The 14095-nt window shown below is 37.6% G+C and overlaps 1 protein-coding gene across 3 annotated transcripts in view; it reads left to right on the forward strand.

Moving 5' to 3' along the window:
- Positions 1-14095, forward strand: part of chst8 (carbohydrate (N-acetylgalactosamine 4-0) sulfotransferase 8) — a 171267-nt gene that overhangs the window by 149774 nt on the left and 7398 nt on the right. For all 3 annotated transcript variants that reach the window (XM_088412972.1, XM_088412973.1, XM_088412974.1), the window contains exons 3-4: positions 9025-9062; positions 13106-13540. In XM_088412972.1, the coding sequence (XP_088269098.1) occupies positions 9025-9062; positions 13106-13540 (473 nt within the window). The remainder of the gene's footprint in view (positions 1-9024; positions 9063-13105; positions 13541-14095) is intronic.

Below are 14095 nucleotides of genomic sequence, written 5' to 3' on the forward strand. Positions count from 1 at the left end.
CGACTACTACTGTAAAACTCCTCTACAACGAAACCTGCATGTGCAAAAACAATCCCCCAATGTGAAATCATCTTCATGTATTGAAGCCTTTCCCTCTTTCTTACTTCCCCCGACAAGGAAAAATCCCCGTTGCATTATATGAAATGTTTTGAGGTTTTTTTCTGCATTTGCCTAGCATTTAAAATTCATTATAGCGAAAATAAACCTGCAGCAAAAGTCTAGCTTGGTTTTTGGCTGACGTGATGCTTCACACATTTTCTGCACTTTATACTCAGTGTGGCTTTCCCCCGCAGACGGATGATATCCTCCCGTACTCTAGGTGGCAGTAAATGCAGTCAACAGCATATAAACAATACCACTCCAAAACAGCGGTAGAGAATCCCAATAGATTCAAAGGATCTAAATTCTTCTAAGCATTTTTAACAGACTCCTCATCTCTCCCCAACTTGGCGCTCATCAGGAGTTGTTTACGGTTTTTAGGTCACGGTAGTCCTTTTTCAGCCCAATCATAAAGGTCTTGGTACCGGTGAGCTTCCATAAGCAATAGTTCATCCGCCATATTTTCCGCTCGTACAGAAACTTGGATGATTTTACGTTCGACACATAGATTTGCTGTAGTGAAAAGTCCTCTGGTGTGAAAAATTCCTGGCTGCAAACTGTGGAGGAGTTCTACTCTACTACTTTACACTGACAACCATTTTTTTAAAATTGTGTTCTAATGTTCACACAAAAAAACATCAAAACAAGTGAACTAAACCCTATTGCTTTTTTTGCGAAACTTTAGTAGGAGCACAAAAAATGAACGTAATATTCAGTCAATGTATTACGTGCCGTACAACAGCTTTACTTCCTTTGTGAGGGCGGCTGCGTGCTGGTGGATGTGCTTGCGCTCATCCAAGGTCACAAGCCGCGCAGTGTCCAACTAAGATTATCGCCAATTAAGAGCCCGGCGCGTCTCGCCTCGCCTCGACTAATTCACTTAACCCCGATCTCGCAGCCGACAGTCGGCGTTTGTTTGCGAGTCCCCACCCCATCCCGGAAGACTTCTAGTTGCCGTGGAAACACGCCCTATGACTGTTTGCATTCTCGATATCCTTGAGTGCACCCACAGAAGGATCTGTAGAAATGAGACCGCGCATCGGCGATGCGTTTGGAGTCACTTCTCAGCCGTGTAGTTTGTTGTTTTTACTCCTGCCGTGCTCGTGTTTGAATAAATAAATAGCGCGTTGGAAAAATGTGATGGCCCATTTTGAATTTACCCAAATATGAAACTGACTGTTTTTGATGTTTTGTCTTCCCAGCGGTAGTCTTCAAATGAAGCATGTCATCTCCTTAGAGCTATACCATCATGAAAGAGGTGCAACTGAGCGTTTGTAGACATAAGCTCGCTCACTTCAAATTCTTTGTATTGTGTGCCAATCAAAACGATCATCAACAGGGCAGTACTATTTTTTTCTCTTTTTTATGCCAGTCTTATTTCCTGTTTCCTGTGTGGCCGTTTACTTCTAAAGCGAATGAATACCTTCCTTCCTGCTTGATTGATACTTGTTGTATGACTGTTATTTTATGTGTATCTGTGTTACTTCCCTTGTAAGTCATTTATTGTCCTCTTTTCATTACACTGTAGTTGTTTTTCCAAAGAAAAGACTTTCTTCAAGCTTTTATTGGCTAAAATGATTCAGGTGTCAGGGTTTTGAGCCACAAATGAAATTTGGCATCTTCTTAATTAAAGTGCGGCTCGTGGCACATGTTTAGCGCGTCCGCCTCACAGTTCAGAGACCCGAGTTTAAATCCATCTTCCGGCCTTCCTGTGTGCAGTTTGCATGTTCTCCCCAAGCCCGCGTGGGCTTTCTTCCCTACTCCAAAAACACTCAAGGGTTAAAAGGAAAGTTAATACTTTGTTGAAAGTTAATTCAATGACCAAATATTTTTCATGTACTATGAATATCTTTAAAAACATTTTCCCACTCGTTGACTGAAAATGACATCACACTCAAGGCTGAGAGTTTGGTCTTGTGACTTTCAAAAGCCGAGTCTTTACCCAAGTCCAAATGGCCGAATCTATTGGTAAATATAAGAATATCTTCTTAATCAACTGGATTGGTCTTTTTTTGTTCAATCCATCGATTTTTAGAGTGTAGATGATGTGTTTTGTTCATGTTCTGACATTATATTTAAACATGAATGTATTCCCAGTAGTATAATACGTAGAACATATTACCTTCTTTATCTTGCTTACAGTATTACCCACTGAAATGACGACATTGAAAAAGAAATAATAATAAAGGAAGGGACTCATTTGTGTGTGTGCACCTGCTACTGAAAGATTTATGCAAGTTACCTTGCGCTCGGGTTGGGGTTCAAAGGTTTAGCGCACGTGTGAGGCTCAGAAGCATAGAGTGTTTTATGGATTTCTCTATTTACCGCGTCCTCCGAGATGCCGAGAACAGAAAGAAAGAGATTGCATGGCGGAGGTCTGAGGAAGGTCAGGACGGATGCATTGCATCATCAACGCCTCAAATAGCTTTGACTGAATAGGTCATTTTGCAGGTAATACGCTCACCTTACATGCCCCCATTCTATTGACTTCGACTTAAACATCGCCACTACATTCAAGATTTGTCCTATGTAACTGTCCCAACACGACCCAGGCTGATTAACCCTTGAGCGGTATTTTATCCATTCATTTCACAGCGAAGGGAAAGCATTGAAAGAAAGACTAGGGAGCTGAAACTTCACCCAGATGGTGTCAACATGTCGAATTTCAACATGGCAACATCACTTTGTTATCACACTTCCAGGAGTGTGCCATTCCTTGGCTAAAATACTGTCAGAATGATGTGGAAGAAAATGATCCAAAAATGGTCAAAATCCTGCCCAAGGTTTAAGATGGCGATGACGAAACGCCATTTTTATTCAGGTCATTTGGTGCAAGAAAAGACTTTTTCATCTTTTTTCATGGGTAGTGTCATCCCATATAACAGTTCCCACTTGGCGGTGCTGAAAAAGTTTCTAGGCTTGAGAAGTTGTGAACAGAATGGTGAAAATAATTCACAACGGTGGAGACGGTCTGGCTCTGTTGGTCTTGTCAAGGAAAACACGAACTTCATGAGCATATAATGGATTCTGGCAGGTGCTTGAAATTTCAAGGCTGGAAGGAGAAGAGCATAAAGGCGAGATGAAGTCCAATTTACAGTATGCTGCAACAGACAAAAAAAAAAAAAAAGAATTTAGGTATTCTCTTCAGGAGTCACAAGGTTTATACAAGTCATTGACACAATTTTCATCATTCCAGCTTTGTGCAACACCACAATGGACATGAAATGCTAGCGGAATTGGATCTCTTCTATTTATGATGTGAGAGATGAGATGCCTCGCAACTCAACTCGTGAGAGATTTAAGTCGCTATACTTGGAGACTCGCAACTGTCAAAGTGACAACATTCCGTTTTTACCGTGAAACCGATCCATATCCGATCTTTTGTCATGTGAATTCATTTCGGTCACATTTATTTGGAAATTTGAACGGCCTCACAAAGAAATAAAAAAATCTGAATTGAATTAAACGCGTCACATCTTGGCGAACATTTTATGCGAAGCATATGAGGATTTGCAGTGTGTAGAGGATCACTTCCTGTTTATAAAGTTGTACTTCCTGTGTATGACATGCTTTTTTTTTATATATTAATATTAGAGATAAAAAAAACAAAGTTAAAAGGTTTGGTGGTGCACAGCATTTTAAAAGTGAAAAAAAACCTAATCCCATCATTTTTAACAGAAATTCTTGGCTTCTCAAGTTAAAAAAAAAAAAACTACGTCATATAGACATTGTGTATTTGAACTTGAAGAAATGATCAGTCAGGAGTAGAATGATAATGTTAATATCCTGAAGGGTATCAGAAGTTTAAAATCTAGCTTTAAAATAGTAACTTTCATCACTAAAAGAAACTATTTTATTCTTCTAATTTTCTGTTGTTGTAAGACTATTTTCAATAAATACTTAAATACATTGGACTTGAATAACACTGTTGTAATGCTGTTTTTCATTTTCTTTTGAAATCTCCCATCTTTTTTACCTATTATCCACACCTGGTCCGCCCTTTTTGTTAAATTTCAGAACCCTTATTGGCCCTTGAGTGAAAACGTTACATGATTTTGTGACTTCGAATTTTGATTGATTTACTGCGACCTCTAATTGCAAATGTATCCAAAAATACCCCAAATTTTGTTTGCGCGTTTTCAAGCCATGCACCTCCTTCAACATCTCAGCATCATGCGTGCATCCATCCTGTCTCACACTCTCAAATTGAAGGACTAATGAGAAATTTTTGGGATACTACTTGATGGCTGAAGGAGAACACTCACCATCTGCGCCGCCCCTTGTTAAAACTCTCCTGTCCCGTTTGGTAAAACAAGCTCATTATTTCCACGTTGTTTTTGTCCTTTTTGTCCGCCCCTTCTCAAAATAGATGCGCGTTTCTGTTCAAGTAGGGGGAAGGATGATAACGCTAATGATGTGGCCCTCGTTCGCATGTCACACCGCTTGCATGAATATTCAAGATTTTTTTTTTTTTTACAGGGCCTTGCAGAGGTGAGATTTTCAAGGATTCACATAGAGGGCAATAAAGGACAAAGTGCAGGGGGTGATTAGCATCGTCGTAGAAGCGTCTGTCAGCAAAATAATTGTAGCTCAGCTGCTTAAAGGTGTCGTTGAAAAAAAAAAGAACAAATGGCACATTCTCTGGAAACTGAATTTTTAGAATAAAACTGGCTATTTCAACACTTCAACAAGTTTTAGCCCATCCAAGACCCAAGTCAAATCATGTGACTCTGCTACATATGTCAGTTTTCACAATTTATTGCCACAGTGGAAAATCAATAGCACAGTTACACAGAGTGAAATTGACCGCCTGTGAAATTGCAATCAAACAGGCGCTATTACCCGCAACCAAATAGACACTACTAAGATAAATGATGTTTGCAAATCCCTCCCCCCTTGGAGTTTGCTTCAAATTATATTACACGTTTTACTTAAATCACATTAAAGCGAAGAAAAAAAGCTTCTCTTGGGCATCCTGACTAGAAAGAATATTTTATTTGCAAAAGATTTTAAGCTCTTTTTGCAACAAATTTCGGTAATAAGCAACTCAAAGAGATTCACTCTCCTGTGATGGCTAACAGCTTAACATATTTTTTAATGTCTTTTTACATATTTACGAAAACTCTAGATTAAACATTTCTATGGACGATAACAACTCAGCACAATTTTTTTTTTTGAACATTCACAAAGAACCAGACAGTCTAAGGAACATTTTGTTTTAAGTTGTGAAAACAATATAAAAGTATTGTAATCGACACAATTACAACATGCTATTAAGTGGCCACAAAATACTAAATTGTGCTATCAGTAGTAAATTTTGCCCAAGAAATCTACATGTTAAATTATCTAAAGACACTAAATTGGCAAGTATGGGTGTTTTTTTTTTTTGTTTTTTTTCATGTGTACCCTGCAATGAACTGGCATCTAATTGAATCTATAATACCCCTAGGGTAAATAATAATAAACTTTCGATTATAACTGCATATACAGTATGTAATGAATATGAAATAAAAGGAACTGAATTTGTATTGAAAGGAATTGGATTTTTTTTTTTTTTTTTATTCAAATCAATGCCTATGGCTGAAATGAATCCTTTCTTGTCTTGGATACTCGCTAAAAAATGTCACGCCAATAGCCGCAGCAAACGAAACACGGCGAGAAGGACGACTTCAAAATAAACCTTGGTTTACCAAATATTATATGGACACAAATGCCTCGGAACATTTATACTTTAAAGTTGTTCCGGCCTAATAGCTTGACTGGTCTTTCCAATGCAACTGTTGCTCCCGACTCACAATACAAACAATATACAAAAAACTTTGTTCTGAAATCAAGTTCAATCACTGATTCAGGGCACTTAAAAATTCATTGGACTATGCAGTCATTGACAAACGCTACCTGCTGCCAGTGTGCCTCGCATAGATTAGCCACTAGCTAGCGGTTCTCGAGTGCTCCATATAGGCTGGCGTGATAGACATGAATGACTCACTACACTTTGATACAGACATGGTTGCTGTTCCTACTGATCACTTTTTAACAAACCATGCTGACTCAAATGTCCTGGTTTATCCAGCAAACTTGTCTGAAATCCAAAATGTATGCATGATCAGGAGTTGTTTGTCCAGGGTTAACCACACCTAAAGGTGAGAGGTGAAGCAAAGCGCCTGCAAAAGCAACAGCCGAGACAAAACATGTGAAAACACGACGGACGGAAACGAGAGAAGGGGGGGAAAAAAAAACTCCTCCAGAGGGAAGCAATTAGACCTTGGGAGATTTCAATTACCACCTCGATGGGCCTTTCAAGATCAATAAACGGCCTTGTATGTCGACGTGATGGCCGTCTGAGGGGCTCATCGCGTTAGCGGGCGCTTTTGTAAATGCATCCCCCTCCTCCTCCTCCTCCTCTTCATATTGCATGTGTGTGTTTGTGGTGATAAATATTCATGTTTTTCATAAACGGCAACACCGTTTGAGGGATCCACACAGTCTACATGATTGATCATTAGGGGTGAGGAGATCAAACGGTACAGCTGAACCAAAATAAGATTGGACGATATCGGACAACAACACCCCACCCCCATTACACCTTTTCTTCTTGTTTTAAAGCAATAAAAACAAGCAGGAATGCTTATCTGAAGCAATACTGCATGCAAGGGGCCAGCGTCAACATCAGCATCCAAGCGTGGGGGTTGGGGTTGAATTTTTGGACTGTAAATATGCATAAATACGTTTCTGGGATTGAATGAGTTAAGGCGTTCAATACATTTTGGGCATGGTACATTAGTTCATATTTGCAGCTGCAAAATAAATCAGGAATATAACAGCATTGGCAGATGGAGCGATTTTCCATCCGACACAAGGCATCTTCAATTTGCGCGCAGTAAAATCTCAGTATCATTTGTTTATCATTTAAGCCTCATGTTTTGAATCAACATGGCTTTGTAATTGCTGAAAAATAACACGTCCAAGTCCAAACCATTAAAAATCTAATTTGATCATCACAAAAGCCAGGAGGAATGTTTTTTTTTAAAGAATTTAAAATGTGAACTAGAAAATCCATTTGATCGTGAAAATGTTTTGTGCTGCTCGCCTTTGAAGTATCAGCGCAGGCTGACGAGAGCACAGTCAACACAAATGCTTAGAGAGAGCTAATAAAATGTTAATTATTCTATATTAAAATACAGTTCACTATCCACCACAAATGTAAATGGCGCACTCATATAGCACTTTATCTTCACCAAGTTTTCCAAGGCACTTGACCAAACCTCATATTTATGCACATATTTATTTTAAATACATAACATGTACACCAAGATACCTACAGAAAAAAAATCCTTCTACTTTACACTCCAGAATGTCTTGCCACTGGCCAACATTAAAACCCATGGTGTTTTTTTTTTTTTTTTTTCATGTTTGGTTTTAAACTCATCCTTGTAGTGTTGTACCAGCTAGCTAGCACTAAGCTAAACTTGGGAGGGTTCATCCATCTGGTTATCCATATTAGCACACTCTTTTAGTGCTAGGATGGCATCACAAATTAGCAAAATTACAACAAAGTTTTGATTGACTGATTTGTTAGCAAGTTTAACTCATTGGTCATTAGACAGCTAAACATGATCCATATGCGCTTATCCATTCTAACATTCCTGTGAGACGTCCACACGAAAACTAGCTATGATTTATTTTCACTCATATCCAAAAATTCTGATTCAGTTTTTGTAAAGTGTGCCATGGATGAGAATTTTCATTTTTCAAAATAGTAATAACAATAAAAAAAGTCATAAAATTCTCATCAAATATGTTTTTTTATGGAGGGTAACGGACACCCTTGACTAATGCTGACCTAATATAAGCCAATTGAGCACTGCAGTGATAACTGTGACCATTGGATGGCAGTGTTTCCACACTTACAACACAGCTATTACCTACATCAATTTTAACTGAAGAATGGAAGTCAATCTTTCATTTGGCAGCACCCATATTTACATGGACATAGCACACAATATTCTATCGGCCTTGAAAAATGAGTGAAAATGCTAAATATACTGGCCTCCCTAGAGGTTTCCTTTCCCGACAACGCTTGGCACTAAAAGCAAGTCACATCAGCTCTATGTTGGAACAAAAGTGGCTCAATAATCATAGTTCATATTAGGACAAGAAAACAGCCACCTTGATCGAATTCAGTGGTTCTCAATTATATTTTGCAACAACCTTTCCCTCCCCCCAAATCTGCACCGACTATAAATGGGATCTATAAAACTTGCATACGTGTATCTCAAACCTTTTTCACAAAAACAAAAGAAAACAAAAACCATATGAATCAACTTTCAACAATTGTTAACTGGTTTTTACACCATTTATACAGATTACGGGTTAGTCTAAACCTGAAAAAATAGCCAAATACATCCAAGTTCCTGCAAAAAAAAAAAAAATAGATGTCAATCCTTTTTTATTGCACATGGCGAAAAAATCCACATCACCCCTGGCATCACCTCGTCCCCCCTAGAGGTGCCCACCCCACTATTTGAGATATACGGCTCTAATTCAACATGGCCACATAGCCTGCTTACCCTCCCTTCATCCCTTATCCATCACTTGCCCCCCTCCAAATTGGAAGCGACAAGCCACTTACGCAAAGGTGTCGACGCCTCGCAACCCCACAGCCCCCCTTCCCCCCGATTTCCATCGACTGCCACCCATCAGCAGCCATGCAGGCCCACTTACAACTGTCAGCCTGATTACATTGACAGCCGCTTTTAGGATATTTTGCGGGTTGGATCAGGCAAAATTGTCCAGAGTAATAAACATCGTCGGTTCCGCTTCCTGAAATCTCACATTCACGCTCCCATCCGTCACGATAATGATGAGAAAAATTCATGACTGTTTTATCTGCTATTTACTTATCTTAGTCTACTTTGTCCACAGGTATGAAGCTTGGTGGAACTGTGCTGCAACCCAGGGAGGTATGTTTAATCCACACACACTTACACGCACACAAACACACACATGCACTTGTTCACCTGTTATCTACTGAATAGGGAGCGATTGTCGGCCTTGTATCTCTCAGCGTGTCCGATTGCATCAGTGTAGGAGGAGCTGACCTCGCGCAGTGCGCAGCATAGCGTATTAGGCGGATCAGACTACTTCCTGGGTTGAAGCGCCTCACATTGTATTGAATTGCAACCGATTTTTTTTTTTTTCCAGCTGAAAAGTTAAACAGTTGTTTTCAAAAAAAAAAATACTGTTCTGTAAATACAGATATACATTTTTTGATTACATTTATTACAATTATTAACTAAAAATAAAAGGTATATCATAAAATCCAACATTATGTTTTTTTCAAGAAGATTTTTTTTAAAAGTACATTATTTATTAAACTCATTATCAACTCAAATTTATTCCATTTACTTACACTACAACTCATTCTTATTGAGTGCAGACTTTATATATATATATATATATATATATATATATATATATATATATATATATATATATATATAGATAGATATATATAGATGGTGCTAAAAGGGTGACCGTAATTTTGTTTTTTTTTTCTCATCAACTTTTTCATTTTTAATTTAAGGTTTTATTAGGTTAATTCATCCATGTATGAAAGGTTAAAATCAAACCAATTATGTTTAATATAGACTCACATTTTGTTGTTGTCTTTAATCCTTATATAGATTACTTTTTGATCGTTATTATTATTGAAATTTTTCAATTAATTTGCTTGTTGGCTCTGACTTGTTTGGCTCTAAATAATTTGTTATTTTTTAAATTATTATCAAATATTATTTTATTTTAAAATGTTTTCCATAAAATAAAAACATAAAACAATTTACCGTACTAAAAAAAAAAGCTTAATTTTGAGGATTAAATAGCTTTCTTATGTTATTTCATTGTTTTATTTAAATGTATTCTTTGTCATTCTATTATTTTGATGCATTAATAATTTCATACTAAATGGTATGTTTTTTTTTTCCATTACTTATTATGCCAAACACAAAATGAAACTCAGCAAATGCACTTATGAGCTATACAGCTGACAATGTCTAATAAATACCAATTCCGTCACTTGTTCAAAATTAACGCTGATATTATTATGTCCTGATAATCACAATTCAAAATTAAGTATCTTTTTTTCATTCTATCCTATGTACTAAATTTTTGGGAACGGTTAGAAAAGGCAACATATCTCGCATGTTTGTCAAACGCTTACGCATGGGGAGAATGTTTGTTTTAGGCACACATCATACACACATTGTCACAAAGATTTAGCATCACTGACTCGCCACTCAAACCTCACATCAATTGTTTAGTTGCATGAGAGAGTGAAAACATTTGCCTGGTTCGCTTGTCTTCTTAAATTTAAGCAACGCTTTACATAACCCCAAAACGTTTCCAAAGCGGTAAAATTTTCTTTGGCGCACATAACAGGGAAATCGAGGTCCGGTATCAGGTGTGTTTCCATCACCCTCAAGTTTGCATGAAATACAAGTTGCGCAAAAGCGAAAGCAAACTTTGATTTAAAAAAAAAACACACACACACACACACAAGGAGAAATAGTAGAACTATAGATTTTATATTTTTTTTAAAAAACAATAAAGGAAACAGCTACATTTACTAGTCCCATAATGCTCAACAGTTCCCTCACTATTTTGTATTTCCGTTTTCATGGCTTCACCCAATGGCGGCTCTTCAGTAAGGCCCATTACTTAATCTATTGTGGTGTCTTTTATCTTGTTAATGTGACATCACTATAGTTGAAAACGCCCTATAAGAGCAGTTTATATTCTTTCATATGTTGCTATCTTCGAGGAAAGGTCACAGGAACCTTCCAAGAAAGGCTGTCGGACAGCAAAGTGGCGTCAGTTCATTTTTCCAGCTATTTTCGACTAAATTCACAGTTTTGAAGAGTGAAATACGGAATAAAACCAAATATTACACTCTCAAAGTTTGTTATATGTTTTTCTCAAAATGGGGTTTGTAGAAATAAAAAAATCAAGATGTCCATCGGGGTTATCGGCACTTTGTTTCTCGGGGAAAAAAAAGGAAAATTAAAAATGTCACTGTAGTCACATTCTATTGGCCTGGAGCATATATGGTTTATCCATAAAAACTGCATTAAACATGTCTGTTTTTTGTTTGTTTTTTTCACTGGTTGTATGTTTTAAAGCAAGTTTAAAACAACTTTTAATAATGATTTTCAGGGACAACATGCACACAGCCATAGTTACTGGGAATGAGCAAAAAAATATGACACGACCTTGTTGACAGCCGTCTCTCCTTCCATTCATCTCTAATTCAATGCGCATCATTTTTTTAGTGAGCTTGTTACAAATCTCAGCGATTCTTATTTTTATTCAGAGTTGATTGATTGAAGGACCCTTCATCAGTACTGGCTGTGGAAAGTTATGAGTCTGACTGAGATTCACTAAAATGTGACCAAGAAAATCTTCATTTATTGGATAAAGGATCGACACATATTATTTTCCTTCTGATCACCACAGATACACTTTAAGACTTTTTTGATCGTGAAGTTGATTTACAATAGGATCTTTATCCCGATTTATGGAGTTCCACCAATGCCCTTTTATTCCGCTGCAGCGATGATCCCAGATGCAGGACGATATCAATGTCGTATCATCGACTCATAAAATGAGCCCAGTGACTTGACGACACCATCAGTGTGTTTAATTGAAATCAAATGCCAGCATGCAGAGTGGCCTTGGGCTCCGTTGCCATCAGGCAGTAAGAGATTGTAATTGAAGTCTGCCATTAAGTCTTTACTTTATTGGACACCTACATGATAGCAGCGACTAATCATTTCCCCTGGATGGCTTCGGACACTGTAATCTCAACAGAACAGCTGTTTTTGTAGTGAAACAGTACCATCTAGCGGCTATTTTGAGAACTAAGTTTTCAATCGCGTTGTATGCCGCTCTCAAATGCTTTCGTTTTTTTATCATTTTTAATTAAAATGTGTGCGCCTACCGATGTAGTAATAAAATATATATGTATTAGTGGTGCAATTGAAACATAGCTATTGCACAGATGCGCCTTCAAATTGGCTCAACTTGAGAGACAGATGGAGCTTATGAGACTATTTGCTTCACACAACAGTGTTGGTCTTTTTGGAGTAGAGTTGGGGATCGTGTATTGATCCTTGTCCTGTGGAATGTTGCTCCTCGTCTTCCTCACTCACAGTTCTGCAGTCACTGGCTATTGATTGGCTGGACATTTTAGTGATACTGCTATATAATATCAGCTAGTATGAATCTACGTTTTGGATACTGTTTTATTTATTATTTGTGAGCTCATCTGAACTATGTATGTTTATTAGGTATTGTCGAGTTTTTGGATTATATTTTGTACTTCAATTGATCATCAACGATTATTACTTTAATATTATTTTGATTTGTTTGAACGTTATGAGTTATTTGTTGCATAGTTCAGTTTTATTGAAGAGAATTGAATAGAATGCTTTTTATTGATATTGTACACAGGTATACATACATGGGCTATATTTTATTTTAATTGTTTAATTGTAACAGTTATGTTGGAAGGGGATAAAACACATCGCTGATGTCATAAGTAGCATTTTGGTAAATTTCTATTTTAAAAAAAAATGATCAGTGCACATGTGTGGAGGTTTGTTTATTTTTAAATACTGAGCAATCCATAGTGTTGAAAATAGTTTGCTTTCTTTCACGATGTAATGGTAGAACAAATTTGCCATTTTTGGAGTCTCCTGATTTGCCAGATTTTGGAAATATGAGGAATCCGCCTGATGCCAGCGATATGTTAAATGAAGCTAAAATCTCATTTACAGGCCACACACTGACGAGCTAACATTTTGCATGATGGTGTTAGCATATTATGCTAATAGCACTGTAATTCCGCATATTGGCATGCTAACACTCAAACTGCAGTCAGTTTCATGGAGCTCTACTTTCTCCACTTTACAGACATTTAACATGTATTTATCTCCCCACCACGCAGACTGTTTCACCTCAGGACAAAGACCAAGGCAAATCTTATCAGGAGCATCAGGTGGCTGAAGTTATGGTGCCGAGTCCAATCTCCCGCATGCAGTTCCCGCAGTTCTGGAAGAGAGAACAGCTACTCACCGGTGGATCCCAGGAACAAGACTTGGGCTCGCAGCGCATCTCCAAGAAGCACCGCAAGCTCCTGAAAACAAGTCCTCCCATCCAGCGAACTAACAACTCTCCATCCTGGTCTTACTCCTCCTCTTCTTCATTGTCAAGTTTGTTTTCCCTCCAACGCTGGAGGAAGCTCTCCAGCATCCTGGAGCAGCGCCGGCAGCTCGTCAAGAAGATGTGCGCTAAGTACAAGAGCAACGTTTCCAAGACCATCACGCAGCACCACGTGAAGAACATCTTCGTCGAGGACAAGCACAAGCTCCTTTACTGCCAGGTGTTGTGGAAAAAAATACTCTTTCTGATTTATAGTAGAGATGTGGAAGCTACAAGAGAGCTAGCTCGTTAGCATAACACACGGGACATATTTCACATGAAAGTAAAAAAAAAAAAATATATATATATATATATATATATATATATATATATATATATATATATATATATATATATATATATATATATATATATATCAATCATTGCGCCTGTGGACTTGTAAATGAATCCTAGATTATGTCAAATAAAAATGCACAAATAAAACAACCTAAACAAACTTCTCTGCACACGCCACCAACAGGCCAGTGGCACCTAAAGGCAAATAAATAAAATGCAACCATATAATCAACTGCTGCAGTTAATATTATGAAATGAAAGGGTTTAAGAGCATTGGGGGTGCTTGGAACATATTAGGCTATATACATGTAAAAAGCACCTCGACTTACAAATAAATCCCATTACAAAAGGACTCCTCTAATGGATTAATTTCATAAGTAGAGGTACCGTCGTATCTAGATATTTATCTAGGACCGTATATATTGCAGGTTTACCATGC

The sequence above is a fragment of the Hippichthys cyanospilos genome, chromosome 4 (genome assembly GCF_059441005.1).
Source record: "Hippichthys cyanospilos isolate Australia breed blue-spotted pipefish chromosome 4, RoL_Hcya_1.0, whole genome shotgun sequence".
In the NCBI taxonomy this organism is placed as follows: Eukaryota; Metazoa; Chordata; class Actinopteri; order Syngnathiformes; family Syngnathidae; genus Hippichthys; species Hippichthys cyanospilos.